This window comes from Bos indicus, chromosome 1 (genome assembly GCF_029378745.1).
Source record: "Bos indicus isolate NIAB-ARS_2022 breed Sahiwal x Tharparkar chromosome 1, NIAB-ARS_B.indTharparkar_mat_pri_1.0, whole genome shotgun sequence".
Lineage (NCBI taxonomy): Eukaryota > Metazoa > Chordata > Mammalia > Artiodactyla > Bovidae > Bos > Bos indicus.
In genome coordinates, this window is record NC_091760.1 from 144,802,002 (window position 1) to 144,823,733 (window position 21,732).

Sequence of the window (21,732 nt, forward strand, 5' to 3'; positions counted from 1 at the left end):
CATCACACCACCAAGGGGGTCTCAGCAACTTCCCAAGGCAGCTCCATCACTACAGCCACACTCCACCCACAGCACCAGAAGAGTGCTGTTAGGAGGTGGCCATGCACCAGAAGAGGACAGGAAATACCTCAGTGGGTCCAGGTGTCTGCCTGGGATGTGAGTGACTGGTCCCCTGACCAGCTGGGAGGAGCCCAAGGTCAGGTGGTATCCAGGTCAGGACACTGGTCCCCGCCCCCGCCCTCAGCCCTTCATGGATGGGGGCTTCTGTCCTTACTCTGGATCCTCTAGTTTTCTGGGCAAGAGGACCACTGGGGAGGGGCCGTGTCTCCAGGGGCAGAGCAGTCACTGGCCCCGGGTTTCCGGTTAGCACTAGGTCCAGGGCCAGCCCACTGCCTAGGATTCAGAGCATGAGAGCCCTGCGGGCTGGGTGCCACTGAGGGAATGCCAGAGTGGGGGCTATGTGTGCTTCCACGCCCTCTACCCCTGCCAGAGACCTGCACTGGGGCAGCTAGAACAAGACAATGAGAGGGTCCAAGTCACGGCCTCAGGGATGTGGCTGGAAGTCTCAGAAAGGAACACTTAAGACCTTAAATGCACTTATTTGAAAATCAAGAGTGAAAGTAAATTATCTGAGTTTATGACTCAAAAAGCTCAAAAAATAGCTACAGAATCAACAGAGGCTCAGAGGCTCAGACAGGGGCTCAGACAGGGACTAAATCAGATGTAACCAAAGAGGGAAAAACTAAGAATTGGCATGGTGAATATATTCAAAACTCATTTCTTGAAGAAGAGCAACAAAATCAACAAAACTTGGACAAGAGGAAGAGTGAGAGACCAGGGGAGGGGTGTGTGTACTGGTGCGGGGCAGGCGAGACTGCTGTGGAATTCCCAGATCTACTGGATAGGCTGTAGTTTGGGGGTGCTGCTCAGGCCCAGAAATCCAGGAATTCCGGGAAATCCAGGAATCTGGGGGCTTAGAAGGAGCTGAGAATGGCCCAAGCTGCTGAGGATAGTTTTACCATTGACAGTCCATCCATGGAGGCTCTTTGCGAGCTCAGGCCCTGCCTGTGGGGTTCTGGGCAGCAGGTTTTGCCAGGGGTCCTGCGTCTTCTCTCTTTGAGTAGTTCCAGCCCCTGCCCATGAGCAGGCTGCAGTCAGCAGTGCCCTGCAAGCCAAGGGTTCTGGCTTAGGGTTCTCCCAGCTGGGCGAGGGCAGGAACTGGGACCAGCAGGGGTCAGTGTGAAGGCCAGAGTTGCTGAGGGTGGAGCTGGGCACGGTGGATGGGAAGGTGGGAGAGCAAGGCGGCAGCACACACTAAGCCAGCCGGCCACACCCCAGAAGGGCCTGTCCCAGGCTGCTCTGAGGTCTCTGCCTGGGGAGGCAGAGTCTGGACCTTGGGATGTTTGTTCATCCCACCACTGTGCTGTAGCTCCTCCTGGTTCATCCCCAGGGAGGCACACTCAGCCCTCACTAGCAAAACAACCTGCCTGACGGGGAAGCAATTAACCAGTGGGAGCCTCGTGTTTTGTCCCTTGGGTCAGGAGGCCTGGATTCTGGGCGGATAAATGGGTGAGATAATCGACCTGGAGCCCAATTAGAGTTATGAGGACAGCTACAGTGAGTGGGCGGACCACGTGGCCAGGATGGCATTGGAAGGCTGCTGGTGTTCCTGAGAGCAGACCTGTGGTCCAGAGTGGACAGTGAGCCAGGCTCTCACAGGGCCCTGGCTGGGCCTAGCCGGCCACCGTCACCTCCTGCAGTGACTCTGATGTCATCATCCAGGGAGGCCACAGCCTGTGAGGACCAGGAGGACAGCATCATGCCCTAAATGGACCCATCCACCCATCCATCCATTGCTGGATTCACCACCCACACGTGTGACCATCTGTGAACACACATGTAGCCAGCACATCCCTGCTTTCTTTTACTGAGGAATTACATGCCCTCAGTTACCTGCACACATCTGCAGCCTAGCAGCTTGGAGGGTTTTTCACTGATGTTGACGACCAGCACCCAGATCATGACACAGAACACCCAGGCCCAGAAGCCCCCTGGAGCCCCTTCCCCTCCCCGCCTCTGCCACTAAGGAATGTTGCCTATTCTGGAACTTTCCATAAAGAGAAATCACAGAGGGAACTCTGAGTGTTTGGCCCTTCCCCTACTGCATAATAATGTCAGGATATGTCCACACCCACGCTGTAGTTTTGGGTGGTAATCACATTGATTTGTTTAACTTAAATATTTAAAATATTCCATAATTTGGGGGCTCCCCTATTCAGTCAGTGTTAAACTTTAGTTTTGGGGGCTCCAAAATCACTACAGATGGTGACTGCAGCCATGAAATTAAAAGACGCTTACTCCTTGGAAGGAAAGTTATGACCAACCTAGATAGCATATTCAAAAGCAGAGACATTACTTTGCCAACAAAGGTCTGTCTAGTCAAGGCTATGGTTTTTCCTGTGGTCATGTATGGATGTGACAGTTGGACTGTGAAGAAGGCTGAGCGCCGAAGAATTGATGCTTTTGAACTGTGGTGTTGGAGAAGACTCTTGAGAGTCCCTTGGACTGCAAGGAGATCCAACCAGTCCATTCTGAAGGAGATCAGCCCTGGGATTACTTTGGAAGGAATGATGCTGAAGCTGAAACTCCAGTACTTTGGCCACCTCATGCGAAGAGTTGACTCATTGGAAAAGACTCTGATGCTGGGAGGGATTGGGGGCAAGAGGAGATGGGGACGACAGAGGATGAGATGGCTGGAAGGCATCACTGACTCGATGGACGTGAGTCTGAGTGAAGTCCGGGAGTTTGTGATGGACAGGGAGGCCTGGCGTGCTGCAATTCATGGGGTCGCAGAGAGTCGGACATGACTGAGCGACTGATCTGATCTGATCTCTTCAGTCTACTATATAATAAAAACATTGCAGCAGTTTCATGGCTCATCTTACTTTAATCTCTTAAAAGACACTTGACAGTAAGAGTTGAGGGGTTCCTACACATGTGGATGTCCACTGCATGGCCACTACACGGCCAGGGGAGAGTATGCCCTCAAGGCTCCCACTCTATTTGGGAAGTAGGGTGAGCTGAAATGACCCCTGGGGACTATGATGAGAAATGATAGTCGATACCACACCCTAAAGCAACCGCGACACAGCAGTCTCAGCTAAGAGTTAACTACACAGAGAAAATGGGCTCATAAAATACTCAATCCAAAAGAAGGTAGGAAAAGAGGAAAAGGGAACAGAGGGACAAATGGGGCAGAAATGGGACAGACAGGAGCTCATCACCCTGCGGATGTGGGTGGCCAGAGCCAGGATGTCACCTACACCACCAGACTTGTGTGACCCCATTTCCCACTGTGCCCAGGTCTGTTCCAGGACCCCACATCCCATGCAGTTGCTATTTTCCCTTAGTCTTTTCCAGTTTGTAACAGTGAGTCAGTCTTTTCTCATCTTTCCATTTTGGAACTGATCAGTCACTTTGTAAAATGCCTTTCAATTTGGGTGTGTCTGGTGTGTTCTTTTAATTGGAAAGAGATCGTGCCTTTTTGGCAAGAATACCACAGAAGAGATGTGTCTTTCTCAGTCCATGTATCAGGAGCTACATGATGCCAGCCTGTCTTGTTACTGATGATATTAACCTTAGTCACATACATAAGGTAGTTTCTGCTGTGTTTCTTCACTGTAAATCTATTATTTCTCCCTTAGCAGTTCATAAATATATTGAGGATTGTACTTTGATTCTATGGAAATCCTTAAGGAAACTAAATATAAAGACATAGGAGGGAGGAGGGATAAATCGGGAGATTAGGATAAAATAGGTAACTATGCAGATATACACTATAATATATAAAATAGATAACTAATAAGAACCTGGTATACAGCACAGGTTGTTGTTCAGTTGCTCAGTCACGTCCAACTCTTTGTTACCCCATGGACTGCAGCATGCCAGGCTTCCCTGTCCTTCACCATCTCCTGAAGCTTGCTCAAACTCAGATCCATTGAGTTGGTGATGCAATCCAAACTTCTCATCCTCTGTCGTCTGCCAGGAACCGGCATATTGCATATTGAGTGCATATTGCATATTGAGTGCAGCACTTTCCACAGCATCATCTTTCAGGATCTGGAATAGCTCAACTAGAATTCTATCACTGCCGGGAGCCAGCGTGAGGAGCTCCACCCATGACAAAGGTCATGAGGAAGGAGGCTCAACATACACAAAGGCGGGATCGAGCCTCAGCAGTCCCCCTGGAAATTCTCGAGCATCTACCCCCAAAACCAGAGTCTGCCTACTTTCTGCTTTGTGCTTTCACCTACACCTCTGACTTTACGGGGGGCTGTCCCCCACTACCTCTCTCTGAAAAAAGAGTTAGCTTACAGCTCCAGTTAATAATTCCTGGGTGTGACAGTGTTTCAACCTACAAACTCCTTTGGAAGTCCTCTAGCCTGCCTGAATAGGTTTTTTCCGGCCACATGTGATTGTTCAGAGTCTCCCAACTGTGAGAGGCAGGAGATGTTCTAAACTGTCTAAACACAGATTCCTTTGAGTAGTTAAAAGATTGATTAGAAATTGTATTGGTGAAGGGTTTTTCATTTGTTGGGCCAATGTTTGCTGCTAAGTCTCCATATCCCTTACCTTCTGTGTCCTTGGCAGTGTATTGATTGATATAATGGGTGTATAGAAATGTAAGTAGTAGCCTCAATGTTTGTAACCTTGGACCCTTGAGTTAATTCTTTTCTTGATTGAGCCCACCTCACCTTTGCCCTATAGGAATGCAACTTTATCCAATGCTTTTTTGGAGGCTGGCGCCTGACTTTAGAATAATCACCTTTAGAGAAAAATAAGTTTCTTAAAATGTTAACAGGCCTCCTGGCCAGAAGATGATGTAAATCACCTAAACTTCTGCATATGATAAGTTTGAAAGCCTGGCTTCGATTAGGATCAGGAACTGCTGTCCTTGCATGACTCTACCCCTTCCCCCATAATCCTCTATGCACAACTTAAGGTATAAAACTACTTTGGAAAATAAAGTATGCCCCTTTTTTGTTCACCGAAATTTGGCCTCTCCATGTCGTTCTTTCTTTCACCTTCTAGCTGAATTTTTCCTCTGAGGCGGGGAAGCTTGTCAAGCCTACTAATTTTGCCTGGGCTTCTAAGATCTGACCGGGGAGGCCTTAGTGTCTCCTCTCCTTTGGGAGAACGGGAGGACGCCTGCGGCCTTCGTAGGTGACGTAAATTCCCTGCTTTGGAATTTTATTCAGCCTCTTTTCTTCACTGAATTTCTTCGCTGAGGTATCCTTATTTCACCACTCTTTATATCCTTAATAAATGTTTAATTAAGCAGTTGTTTCCTGATTTTGGCTGATGCCGTCCCTGCTTCGAATTCCCTGGATCCACCGGGGCTGGACCCCGGCAGTCGTCCCCTCAGCACACTCAGTTACCTATTTTATCCTAATCTCCCAATTTAATCAGCACAGGGAACTCTACTCAATTCTCTGCAATGGCCTATATGGGAAAAACATTCTTTAAAAAAAAAACAGACATAAGTATATGTATAACTGATTCACTTTGCTGTATACTTGAATCCAACACAGCATTGTAAATCGACCACACTCCAATAAATTTTTAAAAAAGACACAGGAAAGCAAAAAGAGTGGAGGAAGGTAACTCATCTTTTGATGTTAATCCATCAAAAAAGAGAGTTGGAGTGGCTACTAATGTCAGAAAAGTAGAATTCAGGGCAAAGAATCTGGGGATAAGGAGGCTCTTTTCATAATGACAAAGTGGTTAATTAATCAAGAGGACAAACTAATATGAATATAAAGCTTCAAAATGCATGAAACAAAAACCTGATAGAACTTCAAGGAGCAACAGACAGATCTCAGGAATTTCAGTACACCTCTCTCAATTATTAGGTAGCAAGTAGATGGAAAATAAGTAATCACTGAAGTGACTTAGCAGTAGCAGCAGCAGCAGTAATTGAAGGAAGCTTCCTTATACTGATAAGGACAGCTGCAAAACCCTATAGTCAACATTATTCCTAATGGTGAAAGATTGAATGTTTGCCCCTAGGGTCCAGAGGAACAAGATATCTGCTCTCACTCCTCCTTTTCATTATTGAACTAGGGCTCTAGCCAGTGCAATTAGGCATGAAAATGAAGTAAAAGACATTCAGACTGGGAACAAAAGTGTAATACTCTTTTTACTTATAGATAACACAATTGTGTTCATGTATGCAGAAAATCTTAAGGTGTCTACTAAAAGGGTGTCTACTAATTAGTTCTAGTAACTAATAAGTGAGTTTAGCAAAATCCAGATCAGTATGCAAATGCCAATTTTATTTCCATATATTAGCTTTTAACAAAGATACATTGAACTTAAAATACCATTTACAGTAACATTAAAAAATTAGATAAATCTGACAAAAGATGTGTGAAACCAAAAACTACAAAACACATATGAAAGAAATAAAAGAAGCTCGAAATGAGAAGATATACCATGTTCATAGAATGGAATACACAATATTGTCAAGATGTTAATTCTCTTAAACTGATTTGTAGATTCAATACAATCCCAAACAAAATCCCACTAAACTCTTTTGGTAGAATTTGTCAAGCTGATTCTAAAATTCATGAGGCAAAGCAAAGAGTCCTGGATGACCAAAAGAACTTTATGGAAGAACAAAGTTAGAAGATTTATATGACTTGGCTTCAAGAATTACTGTAAAGCTTAAGTAATGAAGACAGCTTGGAACATTTACATAAAAATAGACAAATAGACCAACTGAATATAGAAAGTACAGAATAGACTCATACAAATACAGACCTCTGATTTTCAACAAAGATGCGGAGATAATTCAGTAGAAAAAGGATCATTAAAAAAACAGTCCTGGAAAACTAGACATCTATTTGCACAAAAAATAAACTTCAAATCGTATCTCACACCAAATGCAAAATGTAAGTGCAATATGTAAGATTTGTTACTTATGACACCAGAAGGATGAGCCATAAAAATGAAAACATTGATACACTGAACTGCATCAGAATTAAAAATTTCTCTTTGAAAAACTTTTAACAAAATGAAAAGAAAATCCACAGAATCAGAGGAATATATATAAACCACATGTCTGGTAAAGGATTTATATCCAGAATACATAAGGAATTCTCAAAATTCAACAATAAGAAAACAACTCAATTAAAAGAGGGTATGAGATTTGAACAAAACACTTCCATAAAGAAGACAGACAGAAAACAAACAGATAAAGACATTCAAGTTCTGAGTGAAGTACAAATTAAAACCACAATGAAATGTACTCCTACACACTTATTAGAATCTCTAAAAACAGTGACCATACCAAATCCTGGTGCTGCTCTGGAGCATACAAACAGGAATGTAAAATTGTACAATCACTTTGGCAGTTTCTTAGAAGTTAAACATAAGCCACCATAAGAGCCAGCCAGTCCACTCCTAGATATTTATCTGAGAAAGCAAGAGTATTTGTCCAAACAAAGATTGTACACAGTGTTCATATCAGCTCTGGTTGTAATAGCAGAAAACTGGAAACAACCCAGATTTCCACAAGCAGATGAGTGGATACACAAACTGTGGAACATTCATGCAATGCCTCATTACTCAGCACTAAAAGGAATAACCACTGATAAATGCACCAGCATCCGGAGAACCCAAAGTAATCACTCTGAGTGAAAGAATCTACGATTCCATTTATATAAATTACAGGAAATGCAAACTGATCGAGTGACAGAGTAGGTCTGTGCTTGCCTGGTGATGGGCATCAGAGGGGATGGATTGAAAAGGTGAAATTTTGGAGTATTTTGTGGTGATGGTTTCACGGGTGTATACAAACGTCAAAACGTATCAAATTTGAATATGTGTTTGATCGTATAACAATTACACCACAATCAAGTTGTCATTAAAAAAAAATCCCTAAGAATGGCTCAGGTCGAGTTTAAAAGGCTCGATCCCCGCATTCTCTACGCTCCTCGGAATGTCCATGCAAGGTCCCTAAGACGCGGGGAGGAAGGGTGGGAGTGGGGATATGGGGGTTAGGCAGGAAGAGACTCAGGGGGACTGAGGCCTAACCCCATTAACGCTTTGGCTGCCGCTGGCACCAGACCTGCGAGGGAGGCTCAGCAGGGTCGCACTGACCCAAGGGTCTCCAACCTCCCTGCTGGCACCTCCATCCCCGATCACCTTATCCCTTCCACCGCCTTCATGGCCCCCAACCTGGGGGCCAGGGACGGGGTTGGACTTGGGCAGGGGCGGGTCTCTATCGCCCCCACGGCCCCGCCCAGATCCCAAGAGACACACTCCCATCTAAAACCCTGCTCCCAGGTCCGCTCCACGCCTTCCCCCAGGCCCCGCCCCCAGGCCCCGCCCAAGGCTCCGCCCCTCGCCTTTACGACTCGCGTTGTCCAGGCAGCGTCCTGCACACAGGCTCCGCCCGTGCCCCGCCCCTAAGTCTCAGGCCCTGCGTCGTCCAGGCCCCGCCCCGTACCACAGCTCCGCCCCCAGACCCCGCCCAGGCCCGCCCCACCCCGCCTCTCGCCCGCAGGCACCGCCCCACGAGCTCAGGCCGAGCCGCGTGTCTCCCGAGTGGCCGCGGACGTGGGCTCAGGCCTCGGGATAGCGGCCGCTCTCGGGCGTGGCGCTGGGTCGGGCTCCGAGCGGCAGAGATCCTCAAGCACAGCAGTCTCCTGTCGAGGCCGCGCAGGTAAAGGCCCCGCCCTACCCCAGAGCTTGGACACCCTGCCCCCGTCCATCCTCCTCCCTGGAATCCCGGGGGTCCCTAGGGTCTGGGGCCCGGGAGTCCCTATGTCCGATATCCGGGGTCCCCGGGGCCCGAGCCCCGCCTGCCCAGGCCCCGCGCGGCCCCGCCACTCCACGCCCAGCGCGGGCCGCGCGCCCAGGGCTTGGCTTTTCTCTTTTCTCATTTTCTCTTTTTCAAACATAATTGAAATAAAAGGCGCCCGGGCGGGTAGTTGTTCCCTATAGGACCGATAGAGAAGAGCTTTAATATTAATAATTGTCAGAGGAATTGTCACGATTAGCAAAGTGCTGAGCTTCTTCTGACAGCAGCCTAGCCCCAAGGCGATGAGACTGCTTGCCTGGTTCTCAGGCGCCGCCAACCATCACCCCTACATTCCAGTTTCTTAAGAAAGCCCTGCAGCCCCAGTCTTCCTGCTTTCCAGCCTTGACCTGCTAGAAAGCAGTGGACTCCCATTACCGGGTGCTGTCCAAGCCATTGACTCCCCCCCAGGGTGTGCGGTGGGTGTGTCCAGGGCAGAGTGGAGGCGGTAAATCACAGGGACCCCCTCTGGTCAAGAGTGTCTGGAAGTCAGAGTGTGCCCTCAGGTCCCCAGATGAACCACGGCCAGCAATGATGATTGCTCCTCTCTTTTAGAGCCAAAAGAGGACACCGGGCATGTGAGGGAAGAGAGTTTACATCTATGCGATGGTCCTTGCGCAGCGACGACCAGGCCGTGGGGCAGCGTGTAACCTGCAGCCCTGAGTGACAGCAGCATCCTGTCTGTCCCCAGATGGTCAGCATGGGCCCAACAGGCAGGCAAAGCCCCTCCTCCCTGCCGGTCCCTGCAGGAGGGCCCTGCCTGCTCCTGCTCTTCTGCCTGAGGCTAGGTGCCTCTTGCCCACAAAACTGCCAGTGCCCTGACCACGCGGGGGCGGTGGCTGTCCACTGCAGTGCGAGGGGCCTGCAGGAGGTCCCCAGGGACATCCCCGCAGACACTGTGCTCCTGAAGCTTGATGCCAACAAGATCGCCCGCATCCCCAACGGGGCCTTCCAGCACCTGCACCAGCTGAGAGAGCTGGACCTGTCACAGAACGCCATCGAGACCATCGGCCCCGCCGCCTTTTCAGGCCTCGCCGGGGGCCTGCGGCTGCTGGACCTATCTCACAACCGCCTCCGGAGGATCCCCAAGGACGCGCTGGGCAAGCTCAGCGCCAAGATCCGCCTGGCGCACAACCCGCTGCACTGCGAGTGCGCCCTGCAAGAGGCCCTGTGGGAGCTGAAGCTGGACCCCGACTCAGTGGACGAGATCGCCTGCCACACCTCGGTGCAGGAGGAGTACGTGGGGAAGCCACTGATCCAGGCCCTCGACTCTGGTGTCAGCTTCTGCAGCGTCCACCACAAGACCACGGATGTGGCCATGCTGGTCACCATGTTCGGCTGGTTCGCCATGGTGATCACCTACGTTGTGTACTACGTGCGGCAGAACCAGGAGGATGCCAGGAGGCACCTGGAGTACCTCAAGTCCCTGCCCAGCACCCCCATGTCCAAGGACCCCACCAGCTCTGCGCCCTAGTGCCCACCCGCTTCCTGCTGCTGCCATGGCAGATGGGACTGGCTCTGCCCCCGGTGTCCCTCAGGGAGGTGGTGACGTGGCTGCTTCTGCCCAGTGCTCCACTCCCACAGAGCATTTTCCTTCAGGTCCAGCAGTTTATCCACCTGACACACTGATGGATGCGGAAACGGGCTCAGAGAAATGGGAGGTCTGGGGCAAGAAGTGGTCCACTCAGGACGTAAAGCCAGGCAGTCCATCTAATGTGTTCCTTCCACTCTGGGAGCCTGTCCCACGGGGTGCCCATAGGGTGGACAAGCATTCAGGGACAAAAGAGGGCCTGCCTGTGAGTGAGGCTCCCCGAGGAGGTGGGGTGCAGCTTGTCAGTTGAAGGTTCGGGTCATCTACACTGTGGAGCTGGTTTGCCTCTGCTTCCCCAGTATGTCCCAAACAGATCTGACCACAGACTCCCTGCAGAGCCAAGTGGTAGAGACCAGGTTTTTCTAGAGAGGTAAGTGGAACGTGTAACCTTTGAACAACTCTTGTTTATTCTCAGAGTGTTTGTTAAGAGTAACACGTACCAAATTTCAGTCCAGCGAGAAGAAAAAAAAAAAAAAATCAAACCCCCCCAAAATAACTAAACCACGGAGAGAACCTGAGACAGGTCCAGCGAGGCTCACGGGAAGCCGTGTCAGCAGCCAGACAAGGGTAGCCCTGCCCGACTCCCGCCCTGCGGGCTGTGTCCCGCCAGGGAGCCCATCATCGGGGGTCACCACGTGCCTTGCTTTTCTACTCACCGAAGCAGCTCCTTTCCAGTGGTCAAGAGCCAAAGGGAGGACCAATGTCTGATGCTTCAAGGCGGGCTGCTTCCTCTCTCCAGGAACAGGAACTCTCTCTCTCCTTCTCAGCTTTGCTGCCAGGAATCTCAGAGCGACTTTACTGCTCGGTTTTCCTATCTGATTCATGTTCAGGGTAGATCTTACCTCCACCTACGTACCCCAACTCTGTCTTTCCAGTTTTATTTTTTAACGGCCTTTTTGTATGAGTGTTTATATTTTAAACTACTTCAGATATTTTGAGGGGGAGCAAACTACGGGTACACTGCTCGTGGATCTGAGGTATAAAGGACAGGAAGGGCAAAGGTGTATGAAGGTCTGTACTGGGAAAGCGTCGCATGACTGGCCACAGAAAGCACATTTACGCGTGGATGCAGAGACGCGGTGCCCGCAGCCGCGGGACCAGAAGCAGCAGCAGAAACCTGAAAAGCACATCTGAGCAAGGTCATGACTTTTTAGTTGTGGTGCGTTAAAGAAATGACCAGCAGATGCCAACCTTCGTCCACACCCCAGCGCCCCGCCTGCCCTTGCTGGGGGCACAGCGAGCACCGTGTGAACAGGGGGCTCCATGTTGAGCGTGGGGTGGGCACCTCTCTGCCCGCTGCCCACTAGGGTGCGGGGTGGAGGGCAGGGCTCAGACGATGCTCCGAATGACCCCAATCCTCAGGAAACTGATGGCCTGCCCACCCTTCCGGTGACCGCTAAAGCCGAGAAGCCAGCCTGGGCTCCAGTCCACCTGTGGGACAGACGCCATGGGTGTAGGTGAGTGTGGGCCGACTGACCAGGGGACACAGGCTCCGTGGGTGAATTGGGCCCCCTCCCGCATCCATCCCAGGGTGCACACAGCGGGGAGGGGTCCTGCCACACAAGGAGCTCGTCACCCCACAGGTTTGTGGACGTGACCCTGGGTCCCTGGGTCAGGGGGAGAGAGGGAATTGAGGCCTGGATGGAGGTGGGGACAGATGCCAGGGTCCTGCTGCCTCGGTTCAGGTGCTGCAGGGGCCAGTCAGCCTGGGCACCTCCAGGCCCTTTCCTTGCTGCTCTCACCTGGAAGCAGCCCAGAGCCTCATGCCCCCAGCTGCTCTTCTGGGGACACACGGGGCACATGCAGGGCTTTCCCTCACCCTTTGCTGCTGCCCGGCGCCCAGTGTCCTGCCAGCTTTCCCCCAGGTGTGGGCCTGCTGGCTCTTGTCCACACAGCTGGGAAAAGGAAGTGGGGCCAGGACTCCAGAACACCCCAGAAGGGCCTTCTCCCTCTTGTCCTGAGCCCAGCAGCAGGGGGCTACCAGGCCCTCCTGGCCTTTCTGGGCTTCTCAGCCTTCGTGCAGTCTCCTGGCAGAGGGTACCTCCCTCCCAAGACCACTAGGATCCCACCTCCAGGAGCGGAAACTCCTTCCTGCTCGCCGGAGCGCCTGTTGGCCCTGGGCTCTCCTGGGAACCCAGCCCTCCCCTCGCCCCTTGCCCCCTTGTTTCTCTGTTTGTCCCTCTCCTCCTTAAGGGACTCCTGCAGATGACACCCAGCGTCTCTTGCTGCCATGTGTGAGCCTGGACACCCCACCACCTCCATGGGCCCTCGGACTGGCCTCCCACCCCCACCTCAGTGGGGGGACCGGGGTTGATAGTAGTGGGGACATGGCAAAGGGGGGGCCTCAGTCAGGTGGCAGGGAGGCAGCAGCCCTTGTGGGGTGTGGGTGGACCCCAGCTTTCGTCACAGTCAGTCCACAAAGAGCCATCTGCATACAACCCTGCTCAGCCCTGTCCACCAAGCCCCTCCTTCCTTGGGAAGCAGCTCTTCACAGGGTCTGGGGGTCAGGGCGGGATGATTTCAGGGGAGTTTATGCGGCTGAGGATGGCATGAGCAGACTGGCCCAACAGCCACCTCAGCTGGGCCTGTCTTCCTTCTCACAGGAGTTGGGGTCTTGATTCTGGGAGGCCTAAGGGCAGAGGAAAGGGGAGGAGCAGCCCCCCGGGAGCCCGGTCCTCTTGCCCACCACTCTGGACTGGGGTGGGACTTCATGCTGGCTTGGTCCCCGGCCTCAGCATGGACAGTCCCCTTGGAAACCAGAGCCCCACCCTTGACCTTGACCCTGACCCTAGGCAGGGATCCCCACACTCGCAGCCTCCTGATGAGCCCTGACAGTCCTCTTTGGACTTTGGGACCCCAGGCTCTCTCGGGTGGTCCAGCAGTTGGGGATGAGCAGGTGTACTGTGAGCCCACAGCAGAGCCACTGGGACACAGGCTGTCCCTGGCATGGAGCCACCTTTCCGGGACCTCTGGTGGGCACAGCAGCAATGGTGGGCACAGGCCTGGGGCACTCCCAGAGCACCGTCCTGGGGCGGCACTGTGCACCTGCCCTGCTGGCCACCTGCCTGCCCGGCACTCCCCGGGCTCCCTTGCAGCGGGTTCTCCAGGATCCTGGCCTGAGTTCTGGAGAGCAGGCCCAGTGGACCATGGAGGAGGTGGAATGGTCTGGACTCTTGGCAGGAGCCTGTGGTGGTTACCTGGAAGCTTGGCCCCAAACCTGATTCTATTCATTGTCCTCCCCATTGTCTTTGAACCCTAAATAAACCTCTCAGCTCATGTCTGCTGGAGTGGACTCTGTTGTTGCAGCTCGGTGACCCCACCAGGTCTGACCTGCCCTCACGCCAACCTCGCCAAGTCCTGGAGCCACCAGCCCCACGAGCTGAGCCGAGGGCTGGAAGAGCCGGGTCAGGATGGGGTGCGGTGGGTGCTGGGCTTGCCTGTACAGCTGGACTGGCTTGTGATGGCCAGTTGTCAGGCTTTAGGAATTTTGTGAGCCAGCTGACGTCATGATGGAGGCTTGAGGTTGCCTACGGGAGAGTCTACTTCAAGGCCCTTGACAGCAGCTACAACCAGGATCCTCCCTCCTGCCCAGGGAGGCTGCTGGCACTGCTTCTGGGGTCCCTCGGGAGCACCATGGGCACCCAGCAAGCAGGTTCTACTTTCATATCATCTCTACTTCAGGCTGGTTCTGAGGGAACAGTGGCCCTAAAGACATCCAGGCCCCGGTCCTGGGAGCCTGCGAAGATCAGGGATGGGCAGCAGCGAGGAGTGTGGGGGGTGCAGGTGCCCAGGAAGCTGGGAGAGGCCCGGACGGGGTGTTCTCTGGAGCCTCTGGGAGGAAGTGGCCCCACATACCTTGGTTTAGCCCAGGAAGACCCATGTCAGCCTCTGACCTCCAGAATTTTGAGAAAACAAATTCGTGCTGTTTAGGCTGCTGAATGTGGGTCCTTTGTTACAGCAGCTTCTCAAACAGTCTCCCCAGTTTGAGAGCGGCCAGTGTGTCCAGAGCAGACAGCCAGTCTCACCCTGCTCATCCTCACTGAGCCCTGCTCCTTGGGGTCAGCGGGTGCTCCCTGCCTTACACAGGTGGCCAGGAGTGACCTCAGGAACTCACCTCACACGTTGGCCAGAAGGCACCCTCCAGATGAAGGGCCTAAGTGTGGGGGCTGCAGCGGGACGGGAAGTCAGTCTGCCAGCTTCCATGGCCCCCCACCCCCCAACACCACACACGTGCCCACCGTGCACCTACGCTGTGCAAACATGCACACACACTCCTGAACACATGCTGGGGAGGGAGGGCAGGACTTGTCAGCCCCTAACCTGGGGCCCTGGGGGCAGATGTGGGGGCTTCCCGAGTGCAGGCTGGGGGTAGCGGCGGGGTCAAGAGGAGGAGGCCATGTGTCAGGAGGGAAGGCTCTTCAGGGGGCAGCAGCTTGGACCCAGCTTGGAGGAAGGGCCTCTGGGTGGGCGCCCAGTCCAGAGTGTGTGAAGGTAGGCCGGGCATGGCGGGGCTGTACATGGGGGGGCCACTATGGAGAACGTGTTGACTGACGGGGTGAGGTCCAGTCTCAGCAGTGGCCAAGCCACACAGCCTTGTAGGAACCGTGTGTGGAAATCAGCACTCAGGCCCCAGAGGGCACTCTGGGCAGGCTGCCTGCTGGGAGGGGGCAGTGGCTGCGAAGGCATGTGGGCGGCGGGTACTGCCAGGCAGGGCGCCTCAGGGAATTCCCACCAGGCCCTGGCACGGTCGGTAATACTTCTATTTTCAGACAAGAAACCCAAGATTCCAAGGTCCAGGGAAAGAAATGACAGACACAGGAGTTGGCTTGTGGGCAGAGTGGAGCTGGAATCCAGGCCTTCTGACACCCAGGCCTGGAAGTTCTCACTTGGGCCCTGGAGTGTTGTCAAAACAAAGAAGCGAATCCTGGGTTTCGCCCTGGTTTGGAGAAGGGCCAGAGTCAGCGGCCTTGCGGGTCCCCTCCCTGCCGGCAGCTGCGCTGGCCAGGAGAGGGGAAGCCCCTGCTGGGACCCAGGCCTGCCAGGGTCTACGTCTGTACGCGTGGTGACAGCACTGGCCACAGAGGGCATTGCGGGGGTGGCTTTGCAGTCAGAAGCAGCCCTGTGCCCATCTGGGGTTCTATGCAAAGGGAGACTGGGAGACAGTTCCCCAGAGAGACAAGCCCATGGCTGACCTGCCCTGTGAGACCAGCAGCTGTCAGAGGAGAGGGGCCTTCAGAGGAAGGGCTGCAGAAGCAGGCTTTGCAGAGAGATGCAGGGAGAGGGGCCGCTGGGCTGGGAGCTGACTCGGGAGCCCACGTTAGCAGCCGACCCTTCCTAACGGACGGGGCAGCCAAGGCCTGGAGCACTGAAAGGACTTTCCCAAGGCTGTCGAGCTGCTGAACGCTCAGTGGGGCTGTGACCAGGTTGCTGGGCAGCAGTGGACGGCAGAGAGACGTCCAGGAGACGCCTATGAGGCCTCCACAGCCGGGCAGTGACATGGGAGCAGTTAAAATGCTGAGAAAACCCTGAAGGAAAATGCATTTATGTCAAGACTCAATGACCACAGTCGCCAGACTTATGGTTGTAGCAGGTATGTAGTTCTCAGAACAGAGGACGCTGAACTGTCTGTCTGTCACCTGTTGAAAGTCCCTTATCTCATCAAGTCACATCGGCTCCCAGCACCCTGTCAGCCTGGGGCAGAGAGCCCATGAGAATGCTCACCCTGTCTTTGTACCGTCCCTGCTTCACGCCGCCCCACCCCCCACTCACTCAGACCCTCAGCAGGTCAGCAATGAGGCCCGGAGACTTCTCTGGGCAGGGTAACCTCCGTGCTGGAATTCTCTCAGGGGCCTGTCTTCTGAAATGGTGTGCAGAGTGGGCACTCAGGCCGCTTGGCACAGCTCCAAGCTGCTGCCCCTGCCAGGCCCCACCAGGGCAGCCCCTTCACCCACATGGGTGAGCTGGAGGGGCTCCCCTTGGGTGGGCACCCACCATTCTGCTCCCCAGAGCACTTAGGACCCTGCTGCTCAGCTCAGCTGGCATTCCCCTGCACCCACCTCTGGCACCAGCCAGAGTGGACTTTGCTTGGCTGGAAGGCCTGGGTCCTGCTGTCCCTGCAAGATGGTCACCAGCCGTGGAGAGTGGCGCTGCCAGAGGGCAGCCCTGTGCACGGTCAGACAGGCCCAGTTCCCCGCCAGGCTCCCCGGGCGTAGTGTTCTCCCAGGGACCACTGGATCAAGCACCAACCTCCCGTCCTTGCCCCGGGCTGAGAAGTCACCTTGGAATCAGAGCCAGTCAGTCTGGGTGTCACAGTGATCAGGACGTCAAGAGTGAGGTTTTCCACACCAGTAACTTGTAAACAGAACTGCTTCGCTTAGATTTTAACTGTTTAGCAGCCCCAGGAGAAGGAGAAGGACCCGCGCAGGTCCTGGTCACTGCAGCCGGCCCTGGAGTGCCTGTGGCTGTGACGTGGCTTGCGGCACTGTGGGTGCGACTCACCAATTTAAGTCTGTTTTGCACCGTTTGGTGGAAGGGAAGGCACAGGGAGCAATTCAGAGAGAGGGCAGGTGAAGAAGACTCCACTGCCCACTGCAGCCTTGGAGGTGGAGGAAGTACTGAGACCCCAGGATGTGGGCACTTCTAGAAGCTGGAAAAGGAGGGAACATTCACTCCTGGAGCCCCAGAAGGAACCAGCCTTGCCCTCACCTTGACTTTGGCCCAGTGACACCTGGGAGGGACCCCTGACTCCAGGACTGCGAGGCAGTGCAGTCCCTGTTGTTTTAAGCCACTGAGTGTGTGATAATTCTGTCCCAGAGACACAAGTCTAAGGCGGGGGCTTCTGTGGTTTTGTAAACACACAAGTGGTGCTGGTCTGCTGTCCTCTCTCCACGGAAATGAAGTAAGACAGGTAGGGTGGGCTCAGATTCTTATACGCCTTTAATGGTCAAATGAGCTCACAAAGTTCTCGTGCTGATTCTAGTAGGTTCTATCAACAGAGAGACTGTCCACGGGGCATCACCCTTTGTCTTTCTCACATCCTGTCTCTCTGCCCTTTGCTCTCACCACAGAGGCCAGGACTGGCTGGACTTTGATATACAAACAGTGGTGCCACCAGGCTGCTGGGCACATCCGTGATTATCATCTGAGGGCTCGAGGGTCCCTTGCTAAATACCCCGCGGGCAGCTGGTCTGAGAGCTTCTTTGTTATTATGGGAATTATAGACGTGGAAGCGGGTCCCCAAGCTGGAGAATCGCTTGGAGGAATGTTACAAAGCGCAGCCATCACTTACCCAATGGCCCCTGCTCCCAGATGTTTTCCAAGGGAAATAAACACCTGTGCACACAAATTATCCAGTGATGTTTAGAGCAGCCCCAAACAGAAACAACCCCACAGCAGATAAATAGGAAGGGCGATGGGCTATTGATACGACGGACTGAAGCCACGAGCAAATGGCAAAAAGCTGCAAAGAAAGCAGAGAGCCTGCAGGTGCGACAGCTCGTATGAGTGTCAGAAGCGCTAAGCTGAGAGACGGACACAGACAGTGCCCTTCACGGTGCCATGGGAGCGATGCCGGTGGCGGGCAGGGCTTCTGGAGACAGAAAGCAGATCGTGTGTGCGTGTGTGTGTGTGTGTGTGCGCGAGGGGGTGACCGGAAGGGGCACAGGAGACTCCTGGGGGGTGGAAATGCTCCTGGCTTTGTTGAGGGTGGTTCCGCATATGTGTACAATTAGCAAAACTCACTGAATAGAGCCCTTAAGGTTGGTGCATTTTTAATTATATAAAATTAAATAAATCAAAATTAAGCAAAGATAAGGGCCTTTAACAAATTTAAAAATAACATTCGAGTCATGAAAAGAGCCACAGACTCTCTGAGATGCCCTTTTTCTTCCTTTGCGTTTGCTCTTTTGTTGCTGGCATAGCGGATGGTTTCAAGGGCTCTCCTAATATTGACCATCTTTCTGTCAGAGGAGAAACCATCTTTGGGTATTAGGTGTTACTGACGACTTTGATTCACTAGCATGTGGTTTAAACCAGTAAATCTACCATCAAAAATGAGACAGGCTCAACATTTTATTTCCAATGGGATTTTAGGTCCAACTTTGTTCAGGAAAACTGGTGGGCAGATGACAAGGATGAGGGGCTGCTGTTGTCCACTCATGGGTCCAGGAGCTGTGCTGGGGCCACAGGACACCCACGTCACATTGCCCAGGCATCGCCTGAGGGAGGTGGGTCCTCGAGGGACCAAGGTTGAGGGGATTCAGTAACTGGCTAAGTTAAAACCGTGAGTGAAAGAACTGAGGTGGTAACTCCTCTCAGTCTGATAGGAAAGCCATTCTTTTCATAATCCTGTTGGAATGGATCTTTTCAGCAGTGCACACCTGGAGCCCTGCTCTGGGATGTGGGGTGGGAGCCCCTGGAGCACCTGCTCCTTGGAGGGGGGAGGGGCTCAGAACCCCTGCTCTGTGGAGCGGGGAGGGAGCTGGGAGCCTGTCCTCCATGGAGAGGGGAGGGGCCTGGGAACCCCTGGAGCACCTGCTCTGAAGTTCCAGAGGAGGAGTGGACGTGAATGAGTTAACAAACATGAGCATCTGGATTTCTGCAGATGCTGCTCAGTGAGGTATGCAGGTGGAGAGAGAAGGGAGTGTTCTGTGCACTCGTAGGGTGTGGTGGACCGGCTCTGGTCATGAGCCTGGGAGGTCTCTCTGAGGGATGATGGAGCTAAGGACAGGCAGGTCAGCCTGAGGAAGGAATGGGCTGGGTGGGACAGGGGAGGCAGCTGGGCGGTCGTGCAGCGCCTGGAGGTCACCTGGGACTCTGGGTTCTAGCCACTGGAGAGTTTAAGTGTGGCCGGGACTGTGTGGTCACGTGTGCGGCTCCGGCCCGGGCAGCTGGTGCACAGTGGACACTTCAAGTGTGAGCAGATACCATGGCCGCCCAGACCCTCGGGCAGCACCAAGCTTCAGCTCTGAGCCTGAATTGCCCAGACACGGCTCCCATCCAGAAGGGATGTGCATGTGTGTGCACTTGTGTAGGAGCTTGTGAGTGTGTCAGCATGTGTGGGGGATGTGTGAATGTGTGGGGCTGTGTGTGTGTGTGTGTGGCAGAGGCTGGGGCTTTGTTGCTGGTGGTGAGATTAAGAACATTAATGCCTACAGGAATCGTCCAGCAACCCCAAGGCAGGTCTGCTGACCATGGTGAAGTTTTGCCAGCAATTTACCACAAGATAGTTTTGCCAGCAATTCTGCCCTGACAGATTGAGAAGTAGGTAAAGTCCGGTCTGATGGGGCTGATGGAAGAGGTGCGCGTCACACATCTGGTCACCCTTCTGCTGGATGGGGTTTCAGGGAGGGGAGCCCTGAAGGCAAGGAGAAGGTGCAAAAAACTGCCACAGACGGTACTTCTCCAGGAAATCAGAAGGAACTTCAAAGAAAAGCAATTTGTGCAAAGATGTTGTGTTTATCACAGAAAAGGCTGTTGATCTTTGTGGTTTAACAAAAGATGATCAGTCCAGCAAATTCCTGGATGTTCCTGTGAAGAAAGCAACATTGTTGTCAAAACGACAAGGATGTGGCCACATCACAGAGCGTGCTAACTCCCGGGAGCCGCACGCGCCTTGGGAATGACACGGGACAGACGCTCAAGAGCTGACTTGAAAAGATATAAATACTGGCATGCTCTCTGCGGTCACTCCCCCTAACTCAAACAGCTCTTGATTGGTGCGTTCTCTTTCCACCCACCAGAGCAGAGATAGGATACTGTCGGAGCCGCAGTGGCCCTGCTTGGCCAGGACAAAGCCCCGAGCAGGCACAGGAGGTGGTTGCTCCCTGCGTGTTGCTGGTGTGCTGGTGACGTCAGTGTCTGTGGTCTGCCTCCTCCCTCCCCGGGCGCCAGCTGGACGTCTGGACCACTCCAGGGGGAGAGGAGCTGCGTAGGTGGGTGCCTGGGGAGTGTGGACAGTACCCATGGGCGCCTCTCCTATGGACAAACCCGGGAATGGGACCGAACACAGCTGTCCGGACTCCCAGGCACCTTGGCCCATTTGGGCATTTTGTTCTTGGGGGGCGGGTGGGGGGCTTTCCAGGGAAACCGTGTGTAGAGAGAGATCCTGGCAGGATTGGTTCAGGGGCTTGTGGAGGCTGCTGATCCCCAGATCTGCCTGGTGGAAACCCAGGTAGCCGATGGGCAGTGCCAGGTCTAATGTGGCCTCCTGGGGAGACCCTGTGCTCAGGGAGGCCCCCACACCACAGAGGGTGATCCCTTTACCCAGAGCCCATGGATTTAATGTTCATGTCACCAGACACACAAGAGCCAACCGTCCCAGGCATGGAGATGGGTCTCAGGGGCCCGCTGTGCTCTTGGCCCAGATGGCCTCCCCTCTCCTTGAGGGTTGCCTGCCTCTGGGGGCACTTCTGGGCACACCTGCAGAAGGAGTATTTGACATGACATGCCATGGACCCTAGCCCCCAGCCAACCCTGCCTGTGGCTGCATGCCTCCAAGCCCTGGACCCTGCTGTTCCCTCTCACAGCTGCTCAGGCCTGGCCTCAGATCCAGTTAGAATCAGAACCCTCAGCAGACCCCACACCACTCTCAGGGAGGGTGGGCGACTGAGTGTCAGAATCAAAACAGGATGCCCACTTGAATCTGAACCTCAGATAAACACCAAATACCCCTTTACTCTATGTTCTATGCAATATTAGGGTTACATAATTTTTAAAAAAGCGTTGATTCAGTTCAGTTCAGTCACTCAGTGGTGTCCGACTCTTTGCGACCCTATGAATAGCAGCACACCGGGCCTCCCTGTCCATCACCAACTCCCGGAGTTCACTCAGACTCATGTGCATCGAGTCAGTGATGCCATCAGCCATCTCGTCCTCTGTTGTCCCCTTCTCCTCCTGCCCCTAATCCCTCCCAGCATCAGAGTCTTTTCCAATGAGTCAACTCTTCGCATGAGGTGGCCAAAGTATTGGAGTTTCAGCTTTAGCATCAGTCCTTTCAAAGAAATCCCAGGGCTGATCTCCTTCAGAATGGACTGGTTGGATCTCCCTGCAGTCCAAGGGACTCTCAAGAGTCTTCTCCAACACCACAGTTCAAAAGCATCAATTCTTCGGTGCTCAGCCTTCTTCACAGTCCAACTCTCACATCCATACATGACCACTGGAAAAAGCATAGCCTTGACTAGACAGACCTTTGTTGGCAAAGTAATGTCTCTGCTTTTCAATATGCTATCTAGGTTGGTCATAACTTTTCTTCCAAGGAGTAAGTGAATTTTAATTTCAT

At 53.2% G+C, this 21,732-nt stretch overlaps 1 protein-coding gene across 1 annotated transcript; it reads left to right on the forward strand.

Moving 5' to 3' along the window:
• Positions 1 to 8,558: 8,558 nt before the first annotated feature.
• LRRC3 (leucine rich repeat containing 3) lies at positions 8,559 to 13,730 on the forward strand. Its single transcript, XM_019963437.2, has 2 exons — positions 8,559 to 8,728; positions 9,419 to 13,730. The coding sequence occupies exon 2, from the start codon at positions 9,555 to 9,557 to the stop codon at positions 10,335 to 10,337; it is 783 nt and encodes a 260-aa protein (XP_019818996.1). The 5' UTR covers positions 8,559 to 8,728; positions 9,419 to 9,554; the 3' UTR covers positions 10,338 to 13,730.
• The last annotated feature ends 8,002 nt before the right edge of the window (positions 13,731 to 21,732 follow it).

Excerpts from the sequence above, each read along its gene's own strand:
- LRRC3 (XM_019963437.2), top strand. The coding sequence starts at position 9,555 with ATGGTCAGCATGGGCCCAACAGGCAGGCAAAGCCCCTCCTCCCTGCCG.